At 40.6% G+C, this 17,721-nt stretch overlaps 1 protein-coding gene across 1 annotated transcript in view; it reads left to right on the top strand.

Annotated features, from left to right (window-relative positions):
- LOC125225463 (kinesin-like protein KIF13B) overlaps positions 1-17,721 on the top strand; it is a 329,624-nt gene that overhangs the window by 284,718 nt on the left and 27,185 nt on the right. Inside the window, 16 exon segments of the mRNA XM_048129202.1 lie at positions 87-334; positions 1,711-1,858; positions 3,521-3,700; positions 5,650-5,749; positions 6,352-6,500; positions 6,920-7,157; positions 8,032-8,175; positions 9,021-9,131; positions 9,568-9,791; positions 10,580-10,729; positions 12,411-12,572; positions 13,656-13,772; positions 14,328-14,559; positions 15,328-15,524; positions 16,127-16,287; positions 17,111-17,225. Coding sequence (XP_047985159.1) covers positions 87-334; positions 1,711-1,858; positions 3,521-3,700; positions 5,650-5,749; positions 6,352-6,500; positions 6,920-7,157; positions 8,032-8,175; positions 9,021-9,131; positions 9,568-9,791; positions 10,580-10,729; positions 12,411-12,572; positions 13,656-13,772; positions 14,328-14,559; positions 15,328-15,524; positions 16,127-16,287; positions 17,111-17,225 — 2,676 coding nt within the window.

The following is a 17,721-nucleotide window of genomic DNA, read 5'->3' as shown; positions in this document are numbered from 1 at the left end:
CCAGTGTCCCCTACACATTGTCACATGTGGTAGCTCTGTGTTTCCGATCCTAAATATCATCGATTAATCGTTATTTTTCTTTTCAGGACATCGACAACCTCATGACAGAAGGCAACAAGTCCCGGACAGTCGCCGCCACAAACATGAACAGCGAGTCATCTCGCTCGCACGCTGTCTTTAGCGTAGTACTAACACAAACGCTGTGCGACGCTGCGACTGGCGTTACTGGGGAGAAAGTCGCGCGATTGTCGCTGGTGGATCTGGCTGGCTCGGAGCGGGCGGTGAAGACGGGAGCGGTTGGGGATCGGTTGAAGGAAGGATCTAATATTAACAAGTAAGTTTCTAGTTAAAACAGCGAGTCATCTCGCTCCCACGCTGTCTTTAGCGTCGTACTGACACAGACGCTGTGTGACGCTGCGACTGGCGTTACTGGGGAGAAAGTCGCGCGATTGTCGCTGGTGGATCTGGCTGGCTCGGAGCGAGCAGTGAAGACGGGTGCGGTGGGGGATCGGTTGAAGGAAGGATCTAATATTAACAAGTAAGTTTCTAGTTAAAACAGCGCGTCATCTCGCTCCCACGCTGTCTTTAGCGTCGTTCTAACACAGACGCTGTGTGACGCTGCGACTGGGGTTACTGGGGAGAAAGTCGCGCGATTGTCGCTGGTAGATCTGGCGGGGTCGGAGCGGGCGGTGAAGACGGGAGCGGTTGGGGATCGGTTGATGGAAGGTTCTAATATTAACAAGTAAGTTTCTAGCTAAAACAGCGAGTCATCTTGCTCCCACGCTGTCTTTGGCGTCGTACTAACACAGACGCTGTGTGACGCTGCGACCGGGGTTACTGGGGAGAAAGTCGCGCGATTGTCGCTGGTGGATCTGGCTGGGTCGGAGCGGGCAGTGAAGACGGGAGCGGTGGGGGATCGGTTGAAGGAAGGTTCTAATATTAACAAGTAAGATCAATTTTATCAACTAGGTAAACCATTTGATCGTCAATGTGTTTATCCCAGAAACAACAGCGGGAGTGCTATGTGCCCCGAAACTTAACTGAAACAGTTAGAAAACCCCTGAACTAGACGGCTGCGGATCTCCGCCATCTGGCTGAATTAACATTTTTTTACGTGCTTCGGTGTCTGCCATTCCTCAGCCCACCAACTAAGTGCCAGCTGACGTCTACGAAGGTTCACTACTACCTGGTCACGGTCACGGAAACCTGTTCGTGTCTCGAGGTAACAGAAAGAAAACGGTGGAACTGAAGAACTACTAGACCACTAACTTCGAGAGGGTGAACCGTTTATAAACAACACAATTGAACGTCAAATGAATAAAGTTACTCCGGCTCTAACCCTTCGCCTCAGCCTCGAGAAGATTTTAGTCCCCCAACCATTCCATTCCAGTCCCAAAGGGCAGTTGGAGGAGGGTATCCACTATGGGACCTGGGAAACTCAGCGGGCCGCTTCTTTTCAAATCAGTACATCTTATAAACTTATAAAGGCGTTTAGAGGAAATTATAAAGGAACCAAAAAAAAGTAGGCATTGTGTCGTAGGCGAGAGGCTGGCGACCTGTCACTGCAATATGTCACAATTTCGTTTTCCTTCAACCCTTTTTTGCCAAGAGTGGTACTGAATCTTGAGTAGTTAAATTGCTCTCTAAGGGTAGGCCCTTTATGGGATACTGGCGTGATTATATGTACAAATTTTTGTTTTCTGTTTCCAGATCACTAACAACACTGGGCCTGGTCATATCGAAGTTAGCGGACCAGTCGTCAGGCAAGCCTAATAAGGACAAATTCGTGCCGTACAGAGACTCCGTGCTTACTTGGCTGTTGAAGGACAACCTTGGGGGCAACAGCAAAACTGTCATGGTTAGTAAACAATTACATTTCATTTCTTCTAGGTACATTAGCTTGTAAATAAACATTGACAAACTAGCCGAAAGATACTAAAGTCACCGTCAAAAGAATTTGCGAACAATGTAAACAAACCTTGTATTCAAAATGCCTTTAATTTCCATTCTGATTAATCAAATACTGGCTTAAAAATGTGTTAATCAGTCAATTCATATCACACCATGATCCTAGACCATTAAAAACAATAAAAGAGTGTTGGAATATGGATATTTCAACCATTCAGTTTACATTGTTCGCAATTTCTGTTGACATCGACTTTATACTCTATGTGGGTATAACATCTTGCCGCCCTACCAACTAAGCTACCGAGACTCGGCCATTGCCAGAAAAAAAATCTAACATTATCCTTCTTATGCGCCTTAAGATTTTGTACGTATTTAATGGATATAGTTAGAGGATCTTACGGAATTGTATGAGTTTTCTCACGGATCAGCTGTCGTTTATAAATTACTCGCACGCGTTAGAAAGGGACAAAAAGTAGCCTATGTCACTCTCCATCCCTTCAACTATCTCCACTTAAAAAATTACGTCAATTCTTCGCCCCGTTTTGCCGTGAAAGACGGACAAACAAACAGACACACACACACTTTCCCATTTATAATATTAGTATGTATGTTATAAAAAGAATAAAGGAAGATATTTTGAGACACATTTAGAGTCTAGTATTATAAGTAGATTCGAAAGAGATCTAAGTACCCAAGTAAATGTCCGAAGAAATAACAAAAGAGGATTGTGTCTCCCACAAACACGACTTTATATACTATCTCAAACAAGACTACGTCTTTACTGATTTTCCCAAGAAAATATTTATTATTCAGTGCTAAATTAAGTTATCAAAAAAAGAAGCTAGCAAAATGGCACGTTATATTAGAACAAGTCTCAAAGTCAAAGTTCTTAAGTTCAAGGTGAACTCTAAATCCTCTTGCAACTATTTTTAGAGTGCTAATGTTACTCAATCCCTAAGCGGGTTTACATCAGTAAATCCAATATAGTATGTACAGCTTATATTATGTCACTAGCACGTACGTTACTTACACGTAACATGGTTTTTATTACAACGCAGAAAATATATGACGCTCTAAGAGTTCTCAGACAGTTACATTAGGTCTATCTTTAAGGTCAAAAATCTAGGTATATGTGGAGAGAAACATATGTAGCAACCACCTTTGCATTAAAAATTGAAAGCGCGAAATCATTTTCAAAGTTATTGTTAACTTTTAAATTAATAGACCGTAGTATAAGAACAGTAGTGACTCTTCTAACGAAAGTGCGCCGCGCGCTATGTACCTCTATGTGTGCGCGCTGTGTTCGAACGCAACACATGTAAGGATATGAGAATGAATCTCTGTCATCCGCTGTGTTGCGTACTTTTGTTAGAATTCAAAAGAGTTACTATTGGTCTTTTACTGTGCTGTAGACGTATTTCTTCATAAGTAAGACCTACAACTTTCTGATTTTCAAAGTAAGACGTCAATGTAAACGGGTGACAACGGTAACCGAGCGGTTTTCGCTCGCTGTTCCGATGTAAAAAAATAGAATTTATGTGTTTTTGAATAAATAAAAAAAAAGCTCTTCATCTTCGTTTTGTCAAGTTACATTTTTTTTCCTAACTTACAGGTAGCAACGATATCCCCAGCGGCCGATAACTACGAAGAAACATTATCTACCCTTCGCTACGCCGACCGAGCGAAGAGAATCGTCAACCATGCCGTTGTCAACGAAGATCCCAACGCCAGGATCATCAGGGAGCTTAGACAAGAGGTCGAGGCTCTTAAGGAGATGCTTAAACATGCCACGGTACGCAAATATTATCTACACCTTTGTCACAGTATAAAACCAGTACTAACTCTTCCAACAAACGTACGCCGCGCGGGGTGCACACAAGCGTGTTGTGTACATTCGCAACACATGCAAGCGGATTGGGATAAACGTGGATAAGAATAATATTCATAATGATATATGTGTGTGTTTAGTAAAATGCCCCACTTTGTCGGTTACCATTGAGGCGACATTTGCTTGTATCTTTATATGAATAAACTGACAAAGCGGCTTTGTAGCAATCGTCAGAGTGGGACGTTTTCCCGTGCACACTCACATATGTTTTGTGTTTTCTGGCTGATATAATGTGGTATTATTATACTAATAATTATAGACCTTATAGTTAATAATATTATCTAACAACACCGCACTTTGGACGATGTCGTGTAACATTTCGTCACAACTTTTAAAAAAACTTGTATCTTCGTCTGTCAATGAAAAGAGAATGCTCGACTTGGCGGGGGCACTGCCGTGCCCTCAGATTGTAGTAAGTATGTATGGAATACATATCGACTTACTGCGTTGTAACTTTGAGGAGCAGCGTGAGATACGAGATTTTTTCAAAGTAGTGACGATTTATAATAATTTTGTTCAACCACGTGATTTCGAACGAAGTAGATACCTTTCGCGTCGCAGATGCCAGAGAGTAACTATTGAGTTGTCCTTATACTGTGCTCTTGTCATGCAATATTAGAGCTACTAAAGTGCGAACAAATCCCTCGCTACGTCATAAATTAAATATAACAAAATCATACCATCCCGAAACGAACGCGCTTACACTCCACCACACATAGATGGCGCCACAAAAAAATGCCTTGTTGCCACCGATTATTTGTAGATTGGCATTAAGTGTCAATTCCGAGCCGTAAATCTATGTCAAAAGTGACACTTAACGCCATCTACAAGTATAATCGAAAGCTACAAGACATTTTTTTGTGGCGCCATCTATGTGTGGTGGAGTGTAAGCGCGGTCTTAGGCGGTCGCATTTTAATGTATGGGATGGTATGATCTTGTTATATTTAATTTATGGCTACGTAGACCGAACAAAGAGAATCATATACTATACAATGTTGTGACTAGAACTTTAGAATGTAACAAATCTAGCACAATGCTGCGTCAATCATCAAATTTCACCAACGTTTTGAAACATTTTGAACGTTTTAAATAGAAAATTTGACGGCCTGAAAAACTGTAATAACATTTACTCAATGAGGAGGCATACTGACATTTTATCTCGCCAGGCGGCGCCTGTGCAAGTGCCTAGGCATGTCACTGTCATTCATATGTGTGAGAGAGAGAAAAATATCATCTTTATTATTTTTTATTAGGGTTCACCAACAGTGGCAACAATAACTTAATATAAAGAAACAAAAATTTTACAGCTTAATTGTGATTGCGCCACCAATTACAGGTGAACACAGCATGCATTAAAAAATCTACTCTATAAACATTTTAATATGAGCTTAGAAATCTATACTAAAACTATAATCTATTTACAAAGTGATAAGTCAAATGGTAAGTATATATAAACTAAAACTAAAATCTAATATTTACAAAGTGGTAAGTCGAGAGTCAAGAGAAGCACTTCAATCGGGGACTGAAATAAGTTTCTTCCTAAAGAAAAAAAAATCTTCTCGCTCTCACGTTTGAAATTCTTTATCTGTGCAATGGATTAATAAGGTGGCGCCATCTGTTATAACCTTTGTCTGTGCCTTCTCATTCTCAGGGTCATGTTCAGTCAAGTGCAAAAATACGTATCGATTTTATCCGCTCAAAAATATGTACCGAGACCTTATTCCGCCGACATAAAGTGCTATAGGACATATTTTTGATAAGTTGTACGCACCCATATTTTTACACTTGACTGTTCAAACACTGATAATTTTGTGTAATTACTTGTGAACTCACCAATACCATGTTCTTCCAGGGTTCGCCAGTGGGTGAAGACGTACATGAACAATTAGCGCAGAGCGAACATCTGATGAAGGAAATGTCCAGGACATGGGAAGAGAAACTTGTTGAAACAGGTATGGAATCTTTATTTCCCTGCTCTACATTAAAAGGGGAGAGAGGGGAAGTGCTGGTGGCCTAGCGGTAAGAGCGTGCGACTTCCAATCCGGAGGTCGCGGGTTCGAACCCCGGCTCGTTCCAATGAGTTTTTCGGAACTTATGTGCGAAATGTCATTTGATATTTGCCAGTTGCTTTTCGGTGAAGGAAAACATCGTGAGGAAACCGGACTAATCCCAATAAGGCCTAGTTACCCTTTGGGTTGGAAGTTCATATGGCAGTCGCTTTCGTAAAACTAGTGCCTATGCCAAATCTTGGGATTAGTTGTAACAGCGGACCCCAGGCAAATGCCGGGATAACGCAAGGAGGATGATGATGATGACATCAAGGGGGGCCTACTGTAAACCTTGTTAGACATGTTGCACCTTGGTTGCACATGTGAATTCGCACGTAAGTGTGACAGGGAAGCAACGCGTCAAACGTGGATCGAGGTAGACCATCTGTAAAGAAACCGTCTTGATGCATGCCGTAGGACTCAAATCCGTTGAACTTTTCATACATCGTGTCATATGGATTGTCGGAATTACGATAAACTGACTGTTTCGTGTCTTTATTTTATAGGTCGAATACAAAGCGAGCGCCAACACGCACTAGAAAAAATGGGTATCAGCGTGCAAGCGAGCGGTATTCAAGTGGAGAAAAACAAGTACTATCTCGTCAACTTGAACGCTGACCCGTCGCTCAACGAACTTCTGGTGTATTATCTAAAGGTAAAAGTTTAATTTCTATTTTACAAATTTAAAATGTGATTTGTTGTTAGCTACTTGCTACGGAGATGGATTAATTATCTATATATTCGTTTGAATAGAACTTTACAACAGTAAATTGTTACAAATTTTTACGCTGGACGCTGATCTGAATAATTAAGTTCAACTCTAGATACCTACTATCTCACACAATTCTCTTCATTCGGCATAGATAAAAACAGAGGGACAGACAGACACACGAGTGATCCTATAAGGGTTCCGTTTTTCCTCTTTGAGGTACGGAACCCTAAAAGATCACAGATTGTGATCCCTCTCAGTGATTACAAATCCTTAACGGAGAGGGGAATTGTAGCACAATTGAGTTATTTAACTTCCTAAACCCTATTGCGTTCCTACTTGTAAACCTTCAAATTTTCCTGCAGGATCGAACCATGGTCGGTGCCGACAGTTCAGCAGACATCCAGCTCTCCGGTCTCGGCATTCAACCCCACCACTGCCAACTAATCCTGGAGGGGGGAGGCCTAAACATGGAACCCGTAGGGGCGGCGAGATGTTTCGTCAACGGGACCCCTGTGGTGTCTAGAGTGAGATTAGGACACGCGGATAGGATACTGTGGGGGAACCATCACTTCTTCAGGGTCAACTGTCCGAAGACTACCAGTAAGTAGATTTACCAATGCCAACTAATTCTAAGACTACAAGTAAGTAATGTACCTTTAGGTCGTTTATTTTAAAATTAGAATTATCTGTCGAACGAGTAAACAAAGAAGCAGTGGTCGTAAACCTTCCTTCTTCGATTTCGGCCGATGCCGCTGATTTCTCGGAACTTATGTACATAGTGTACATAGTGACAGGACGTTTAAAAATAGAGCATAGTGTGAGAACTCTGCCTCTTAAGGTTTTTTAATGTACAAACTTTCCATGAAAAATTGCAAACACAATTTATCAAAATTCTTAGCTTTTCATCTTAGAATATAAATTAACCAATGTTATGTTTCTTCGCTGAGTAATGTATGTGTTAATAAAACATGATAATAAATACGAGATATTTTTTAACTCGTATTCACTGTTCGATCCGCAGAATGTGCCCGATAAAAAACCTTATATCTCATTCTTGACAGGTCTCTCTAATGACAAAAACGAAGTTTAAATCAGCTCCGCCTTCAACTAACCTTTTATAGATGAGAGTCAATGTCTTGTCAATGAAACAGCTGTGGTCTCTAGGGTGAATTAGGACATGTGGATATAGTATACTGTAGCGACATCATATTTTCTTTTTATCTTACTTTTTAAGGTCCATCTCTTAGGAACTTCAACTAAGAAATTTTTCAAACGGTGCCCAATTGTTATAATTTATTTATAATAGTCCTCACTCATTGCATATATTTCAAACTGTTTTTATTTTATTTATTTAAACTTTATTGCACAAAATATACATCACTATGTACAAATGGCAGACTTAATGCCAAAAGGTCTCTACCAGTCGACCATAGGGCCAAACAGAGATATATACAATTACAATATTTTTTTTTAGCTGCGGCCTCCGAACCACAAACTCCAGCGCAGCCAATCGATTACAACTTCGCTCGGGATGAAATTATGCTCAATGAGCTCAGCAACGACCCCATACAGACAGCCATATCGAGGCTTGAGAAGCAACATGAGGAAGATAAACAAGGTAAACTTGCTTAAACTGAATCTTGACATTAAAACTGAAATGCAATGCGCCAGTTACTACGAGTAAGATGACATTTTTGTTACTCGTGTTTTTTTGATGTTAAGAATAGTGCAATATCGAGACGATAGCGTATTCTTTTGGCTGCATTTAACGATTCGGGGTATTATAAGACTACTTTTACAAGTTTCAATTGACAACATTTCATATTTTTGAGTACTACTTTTTATTGTTTGGTTTGAAAGAACTTAATACTAAAAGATACAAGTATTTTTTTATTTTTCCAAAAACTGCTATTTTAATGAGAAAATCCCGTTTTATTACTACTTCGAGCAGAAAGAGCGTAAGTTACAAACGTCAAGACACAGCTTCGTGACGTCACATGTGTTGTTTCATACACCTAAGAAAACGACAAAATCATTTCTAAAAAAAAAGTTTTAACAGTCAGCTCAAACAGTCCGGTATGTCTGACTGTCAAGTGTCACTGTCAACCACTAGTGAATGACTACGAATCATAGACTAAGCCATGACATTTTTAATATCTTTGCTACGAACTGTGATAAGTGTCACTGTCAAATTCAAGTGACATCCCAACTGGAAGATTTTTTGTTATAGTGGCAGCTCTAAATCAGCTATTTGACGTCACTTCCCCTTTAAACTATTTTTAAGATTTTTTATACTAAAAATACGGAAAAAAAAATTAAAAAAATTATTTATGTGATCTACAAGCGTATATCTCGAAATGGTTTTCGATTTAGGGACATTGAAAATTTTGAAACGTTGTCAATTATAAGAGGTCCGTTTGTTTAGTTTTGGTGGTGTGGAATTGATTCTGTTGTCTTTTACAGTGGCGTTAGAAAAACAACGACAGGAGTATGAGCGACAATTCCAGCAGCTAAGAAACATTCTGTCTCCAACTACTCCCTACCCGCCTTACTCATACGACCCCCTCAAACTAGGTAAGTTTTAAACGTTATGTTATCTTATCTTATATCTGTGGGGGCCCTTTACGGATACACTTCGAGCCATTGGGATCTTTTGTGCAATTACCTTCTACGATCTTAAGATCCTTCAGCTATTCAGGAGCTTTTCGACCATCTCTATGTGTTTGATGATGAGGCTCATGGGTCTGAAGTACTTTGGTTCTAGGTAACCTGTTTCAAAATTCGTAATTTTTTGTCTGGCGTTAAATATTTAAACGTTAAGGGGCATTAAGACGCAATTCATTCCATAAATATTTTTTCCAATTCCAATTTGGTGGGAATGGATGTTACTTAGCGAAACTACAAAATGCAACTCTAAATGTCAAAATTTCCTAAATCAAAATAAATCAGATGACTCGATTCTACTCTAGGATTCTCTACTTATGTCTTATACTTATCTTTTACTTATAAGGAAAAATGCCAGCCTGTACTCCAACAACAGCCGCTCGCGTCGAGCGCTGGGCCGCCGAGCGAGACGACACATTCAAGCGTTCCCTCGGGCGCCTTAAGGCCGATATACTTCGTGCCAACGCTCTAGTTCAGGAGGCCAACTTCTTAGCTGAAGAGATGAGGAGGAACACGCGGTTTAGCGTGACACTGCAGATACCGCCGCAGAACTTGAGTCCTAATAGAAAGGTAAGACTTTTAGTTAGTTACTTACCAATATGCTGCAGGAATGTGTTGGAACAATTTTCCGCCACCACTAAGAATCTGTATGTCTATTACCCATTTATTCATGATGTAGACGACTGGTCTGACCTAGCGCTTAGTGAACCTCCCTGCTAAGCCGCGGTCCCGGGTTCGAATCCCGGTAAGGGCATTTATTTGTGTGATGAGCATGAATATTTGTTCATGAGTCATGGATGTTTTATATAAATACTAGCTTTTGCCCGCGGCTTCGCTCGTGTTAGAAAGAGACAAAAAGTACCCTATGTCACTCTCCATCCCTTCAAGTATCTACACTTAAAAAATCACGTCCATTCGGCGCTCTGTTTTTCCGTGAAAAATGAACAAACAAAACAGACACACACACTTTCCCATTTATAATATTAGTAAGGATTTGTATATTGCATATATCGTTGTCAGAGTACTCAAAACATAAGCCTTTTGAGCTTACTGTGGGATTCAGGCAATCTGTGTAGTTCTTACACTGTGTAGTCCTCTCTCTTCTTCCTCCTACCCTTATCCCACGTTATGTGGGGTCGGTACAACACGTCTTCCTCTTCCATTCTCCTCTATCTTTCGTCATCTCAACACTCACATCTTTCTTCCTCCATCCAGCGTTGTTTGGGTTTACCCTTCCCTCTCCATCCATCAACCTTCATCACCAACATCAACAACTGTGTAGTCCTATAATATTTATTTATTTATTCAATCATAAAATCTGGTCACAAATGATAACTTACATTTTTTGTTGATGTCAGCGCGGCGCATTCGTCTCGGAGCCAGCTATCATGGTGAAACGGCCCGGGCGCGGCGCGCAAGTGTGGTCCATGGAGAAACTGGACAACAAGCTGGTGGATATGAGGGAGATGTATGACGAGTGGCGGCGGCTGCAGAGAGACGGAGACGAGGTTAGTAGTATTTTTTTTTTTTTTTTTTTTTTTTTTTTTTTATACCAAGGGGTGTCACATGCGCGTTGCCGACCCGAAACTTACTACACTTAAGGAAAAAAGGCGATCCACCTTGGAGTGAATTTGTTTTATACCGCGTCGGTGGCAAACAAGCTTACGGTCCGCCTGATGGAAAGCGGTCACCGTAACCTATATACGCCTGCAGCTCAAGGGAAAAATGTTGGAAAGCAACAGTAGGTTGACAACTTTCTCGCAGTAGGCGCATACCTATGCGATCACAAGATCATATATCTAGGCCATTGAGGAATGAGTAAGGGAAGATACATCAGTAAATGCGAGTTATATTTATAGGCATAGTTAAGTGACATCTAGCGACAATCACGCGTCAATCACGCGTCTACTAGCGTCAATTATCAGTACTGCTACTTGTCAATAGATGTCGCGACGAACGGTGTCTAATGCTCACCTATTTTTAGGTAATATTACAATAGTATTCCAAATTCCAAATTCCAAATCATTTATTTGTTAAACATAGGTATGTACAAAAGTAGGTCTTAAATGTATAGTATAAAGATAGATATCACTATGCTTCGCCACATGGCATACAAATACAGTGTAGCTACAAAACAAATAACATGTATCTTGCATTTATAAACTAAGTTACATATAGGTAGGTAGTAAAAATACTCTTATGTAGGTAAAAGTTAAAAAGTAATAAAATCTCCCGAATCTGACAGAAAATCTTGTACAGTATAGTACGCTTTTGTTACTAAGAATTTGTACAATATTTATTATTTAGTATTAAAATTATTATTATTTAGTATTCATCAGTATTCTGTTTTCAATTCCTTCTGCTTGTAATATACGTTGTAAACTGTTTTAATATTAAATTTTTGGCCGACGAGACACTGTTGCCGCTTAGTAGTGGTACTGATAATTCACGCTATTTGTCGCTGCGTGATTGTCGCTAGATGTCACTTAACTATGCCTATACAAATGTATGAAGTTACAACTCTTCTACTAATTCCTCTATGACCGAGGCACAATAGATATACCTCGAACGAGCGCGGGGTTTTTCTCAGTTAAGCGACTTGCCTCGCTTGATGTGAATCCGTCTATCTGGCTCGTTTTATCTGGACATTGTGGACCCATATGAAAAATCTTGTTAGAATTTTTTTTCTAGTTTGTAAATAAATAAAACAACCCAAAATAAATGCCTCTTTTCTTTGGATTACAACATAATAGTACATTACGATTTAATTACATTCGGTCGTGTTTTAATTTATCGCCACTCGTTTCGAACTTCCTTTTTTACGCAATTGTATCGTACGACGTTTTTCAGTACAGATGGCCCTCCGAAGTTTTGACTTTGCATATAATGAACCACTTCTCGCACTAGTGCTTAAAAAAACACCATCTGTACTGAAATAGTACATTACGATACTAGTGCGTAAAAAAGGAAGTTCGAAACGAGTGGCGATAAATTAAAACACGACCGAAGGGAGTGTTTTAAATCGACACGAGTTACGAATTTCGTTTTCGCACGTGTATCGTACGACGTTTTTCAGTACAGATGGCCCTCCGAAGTTTTGACTTGGCATATAATGAACCACTTCTCGCACTAGTGCTTAAAAAAACACCATCTGTACTGAAAAAACTTATTCAAACTTTTTTCTTATAGCCTCCAGCAGAAAAAGCCATCGACCCATTTTACGAGTCGCAAGAAAACCACAACCTGATCGGCGTTGCTAACGTGTTTCTGGAAGCGCTGTTCCATGACGTCACTCTCGATTATCACACGCCCATCATCAGCCAGCAGGGAGAAGTTGCGGGCAGGTTACAGGTAGGCAACCACCAGTATGTAGCGTTTTTTTTTAATTAGCCTGTTGCAGTGTCCCACTGCTGGGCAAAGGCCTCCCCTCGCTTCTTCCACTCAACCCTGTCATGTGCGTAATTCTGCCAGCTTGGATGGAATGCGTTCAAGTCATCCCGCCATCTCTTTTTTGGTCTGCCTGAACCCCGGCCTGCACCCTCCACGGTGTTCCGTGGGTCCCACTCGGTAATCATTTTGGCCCACCGTTCAGGGTGCATGCGGTAGACATGTCCAGCAGTTCCACTTAAGAGTAGCGGTCTTAACACCTACATCTGCAACTCGAGTTCTGGAGCGCAGTTCCGTGTTTCTGATTCGATCAGTTCTGCGAACACCCAGTATACTGCGCTCCATCGCTCGCTGGCAAAGCTTGAGTTATCCTATGTAGCGGTAATGGAAGAAAACATCTGAGAAATGGTTTTTTTTTTCGTCAGTGCTGCCAATAATTATCCATACTTATTATTATAGGTATTATATTATAAATGGGAAAGTGTGTGTGTCTGTTTGTTGGTCGTCTTTCACGGCAAAACGGAGGATGATTTAACGTGATTTTTTAAATGGAGATAGTTGAAGGGCTGGGGAGTGGCATAGGCTAGCGAGGCGAGTGAAGCCGCGGACATAAGCTAGTATTTAATAACTGTCTATTTATCTATTACAGCCTATTTATTTTTAGGGCTTATTTTACAAGGGCGCGAATTCTTTTCGCATAGGGGGCGTCCATTAATCACGTCATACTGTGTAGGGGTAGGGGGGGTCATGGAAAAATCACCATCACCATGGGGAGGAACATATACAACATATCACGTGTATTTTTTTTGTTCCTCTGTGTTGCACTATAGTATTCATTATAGCTAGTAAACAAAAATCATATTTCTGCGCTGACCAAATTGTCAAAACCTGAGCTGAATTTTATAAACATACATTATGGACTATCAGATTAGATTCCATTCAGCCGAACGATCAAATGATCATATTGAGACTATCACATGCGAAATCTCTCAACAAGAATTTATTTGAATCTTGTCGTGCACTATTTATAACAAGTGAGTTTTTCAGGTGGAGATCAGCAGAGTGGCTGGCCAGTTCCCTCAAGATAGAATTTGTGAGGCAGCGTCAGATAGTTCGGGAGACATGCGAGATGATGAGGACCCTTCGGATCCTGCTACTCAGCAGGTTAGTTTTATTTTTAAATTAAATAAGATCGTTGTATAGATGTATTTCTACTATTAAGTAAGTAATTTCTGTAGTTGGTATTTAAAAATATTGCTGTATTTTAGGGCGTTTGCATACTTTGAATACTAGTAAACGTTAAACTGCTTTAATAGAAACGGTTTGGCTGATCTATATATTTTTGGATTTGAAAAAGGACATTACACTGTACTCGTACAGTAGGCCTAGCACATGATTGCCGCGAGAGTATGTCGCCGCGAGATAGACTACCCGTCCTTATGTCATTAATGCAGAACAGTTAGAAGAAGACGTCATCTATCTCGCGGCGACATACTCTTGCGGCCATCATGTACTAGGCCTACTGGTCACTTTCATCACGACAGGGCCTGTTCTATTTGTGGCATCTCAAACCTAAAGGGCCTAATTCATCATCTGTTATTTTTTGTCTTGTTACATTCTATCATAAGGTCATTTCTGGGATAGAAAACCAAATTAACGAGTATTCTCTTTTATCACAACTCAGTTTTTCTACTTTGATGCTTAATATTCTCTTCCCAGGTGACAATCCGCGTAGCCATCAAGCAAGCGACCGGCCTACCTCCCTCGCTGTCTCATTTCGTGTTCTGCCAGTACTCGCTGCTCGGGGAGGCGGTGGTGGTGGCGCCACATGTCGGCGACGCCGCGCCAGCTCCGTCGTCGCCGCGAGCCGCCGCCGCGCCTAATGTGCACTTCGACCACGAGCAGGACCACACGCTCACGCTTACTGAGGAGTTTATTGAACATTGTGCAGGTACAAAACTAGGGCAAGCCGCGTTAGATTACATTACAGATTAGGAAAGGCCGTAATGGTTGACGTGAAATGTGGTGTGAACTAACCGCTATTGAGAAGGCTTAGTTAGATCTTGGATGCGCTTGCGCACGATTAAATGTTCATGATCCTACAGGGTCAAATGGCCTGCTAAAAGTTAGTGAATGTCGGGCTGTGCCCGTCTTTACTGGGTCAAGTGGGTTGCTTAAAGTAAGAGCGCGCTGCGCACGCTTAAATGTTGGGCTGCGCCCGATCCTACAGGGTCAAGTGGCCTGCTAAAAGTAAGAGCGCGTGGAATGTCGGGCTGTGCTCGTCTTTACTGGGTTACATTAAGCAACCAATGTAAGAGCGCACTGCGCGCGCTTGAATGTCGGGCTGTACCCGTCTCTACTGAGTCAAGTGGGCTGCTTAATATAAGAGCGCGCTGCGCGCGCTTCAATGCCGGGCTGCGCCTGCCTCTACTTAGGGTCAAATGTACTGGAGAATATAAGGTTATAATTGCACTGCTAAATGAAAAAGTGCGCTGCGCGCGGTTGAATGCCGGGCTCAGATGTAGGACCAGAGTATAAAACAGATCCACATCCTACCGGCTGCGCCATATAGGATGTTTGTTATCTGACATATTTGAAAATATGTATGCCAGGTAATTGCTCAATATGTAAGTCAGATAAAGTTTCCATCTGATTTTGAATTCATTTTGAAGTGTTTTGCAAGACATAAAAAGTTAACCTCAAAAATTATTGTTCTTAGAGGGCGCCCTCTCCATCGAAGTCTGGGGCCACCGTTCGGCTGGCTTCAGCCGCGGCCGCGGCAACTGGGAGGTGGAACAACAACAGCTGGCCAAAGCACGCTCGTTGGCTGACCGCTGGGCAGAGCTGACTAGGAAGATCGAGCTGTGGGTCGAGATACATGAGCTGAATGATCAGGGCGAATACGCTCCTGTTGAGGTAAGAAACAATAGATTTAGACTAACACGATGTACTTTTCTGCTGTAGAACAGACGTTCCGTTGATAGAATTTTGGGACTATGGAGCTCGATCCAGTGGTTTGGTCCCGACTGTAGCAGATGTTCAGCTGCCGCAGACTTATTAATTTGGCGGTTTGGTTTGGTTTGGGTTTGGTCGGGCCTAATATAAATGTAAGTGTTTACGCGATTAAGTCCCGTTTTGTTCTAAAATTATAAGAAACAATACATTTTTATCACTACATTAGTATCCCATAATGTAGCTCAATTTGTTTTTTTAAATGGTATCAACAAACAATGTATGATAGACGTATATAAGAGCGCACGAAACGTTGGCAGTAGGACAACAGTACAGTCAGGTGAAGCGCTATTTGACTGCGGAATAATCTTTTATGGTAATAAATAGTACCCTTTTAGGTTTGCTAGGTATAAACGTGACCTTATAAGAGGCATACAATCATATTAGTAGTCCAAATAGTAAAACTATAATCGCAACTGGTTTCTTACTACGACTCAACTCAGCCGTCGTAATGTTTACTACTTTCCAGATAAATGACCTGTAACCATATTATTATATTCCTCCAGGTTGTGTCTCGACCAGACATGGTAACCGGTGGCGTGTATCAACTTCGTCAGGGGCAGCAACGCCGATTAGCCGTCAGGGTTAGGCCAGCACATAACTCAGGAACTTTACCCATCATCTGTCAGCACATCGTCAGCGTTGAAGTGGGCTCCGTTAGCGTTAGGTAAGTTTCCCCGTAATACTATACCATAGAGCGATTTAGATTGTCCATAAGCATGGTTATATTAACTCCGTCAAGGAAGGGCAGCAGCCGCGACTAGCTGTCAGGGTAAACCCGACACATAACTCGAGATCTTTGTCAAATTATAAGTCGGCCATTTAAGTCGCTGATATTAAACTTTGCGCGTTGTGTGTCAAACACACACATAAGTACGAGTCATGTGTAAAATTGACTCATGATTTTTATAATTTATTTTCAGATCTCGCCTCCAAAAGCCATTGGATTCGTACCAAGAGGAAGATCGTACTCATACGATTGACGAGTTTTTAGGCGACGATTCATTGTTAGAAGCGCATCTATAAAACATTCGTTTTTGAACATATACTTGTAGGTAATATCTTATATTATAATGCTAAATGTAAATTTCTTAATAACATAAAATCATAATAATTATAATTCATTTAAATTCAACTGTGACTGAGATTAATAAATTAGCCTACATTAAGTTTGTAATAATATTTTGGACATATTAACAATTATTGAATATGTATACTTATAAAATTATTAATTTTGTACCGAAAGTGATATGTTATTAACATTACATCAAACGCATGATCATTAGAAATTCTGAAGTAAAATAATTAGGTAATATGTTAGACTTTGTATGTCATATTTAATTATGTAGACGTCACACAATCCAGACGTTTTGCTTCACATTATTTTGCGTTGCAAACCCGTTTTACTGACTACCTCAAACCACCTTTAGCGTTAATGCACAATTTAATGTAAATAAATGAAAATGAAAAATGAAAAAAATTATTTTCAGATCTCGCCTCCAAAAGCCATTGGATTCGTACCAAGAGGAAGATTTGGCCGTGCTCAGAGAGCGATGGAGCGACGCGCTCGCGAGGCGACGACAACATTTACACGCGCAGCTACAAGTAAGCTTCATTCTTTTTTTCAACATTATACTTGTTACAGTCACCGGCATAAATAAGTGATGATTTCTGTACCTAATCACATTAAACGTCTTGTTCGAAATGTCATACAAAATTGTCAAACTATTAAAAGCGACAAGGTACCTTGTCGCTTAATGTGATTAGGTACAGAAATCATCACATATTTATGCCGTTGACTGTAACTCAAAGAATCTAAAGATTATTGAGTACTTTTACTCACCTACTTACGTTACTCGAGGATATAAAGTCACCCATAAGTTTCTAAACGAAAGAAGTCAGTGTTGAGATGGCGAAAGATAGAGGAGAATGGAAGAAAAAGACACGTTGTACCAACCCCACATAACGGGATAAGGGTAGGAAGAAGTTTCTAAACGTATACATATTTTAGAACCGGGAGCAAGGAGAATCTCAAACTGCTGAGACTGTTGCCTTCTTGGTTCACCATATCAACCTATTCAAGAATAAATAATTTAGCTTT

The sequence above is a fragment of the Leguminivora glycinivorella genome, chromosome 4 (genome assembly GCF_023078275.1).
Source record: "Leguminivora glycinivorella isolate SPB_JAAS2020 chromosome 4, LegGlyc_1.1, whole genome shotgun sequence".
NCBI lineage: Eukaryota > Metazoa > Arthropoda > Insecta > Lepidoptera > Tortricidae > Leguminivora > Leguminivora glycinivorella.
This window is presented reverse-complemented; position numbering and strand designations above follow the sequence as displayed.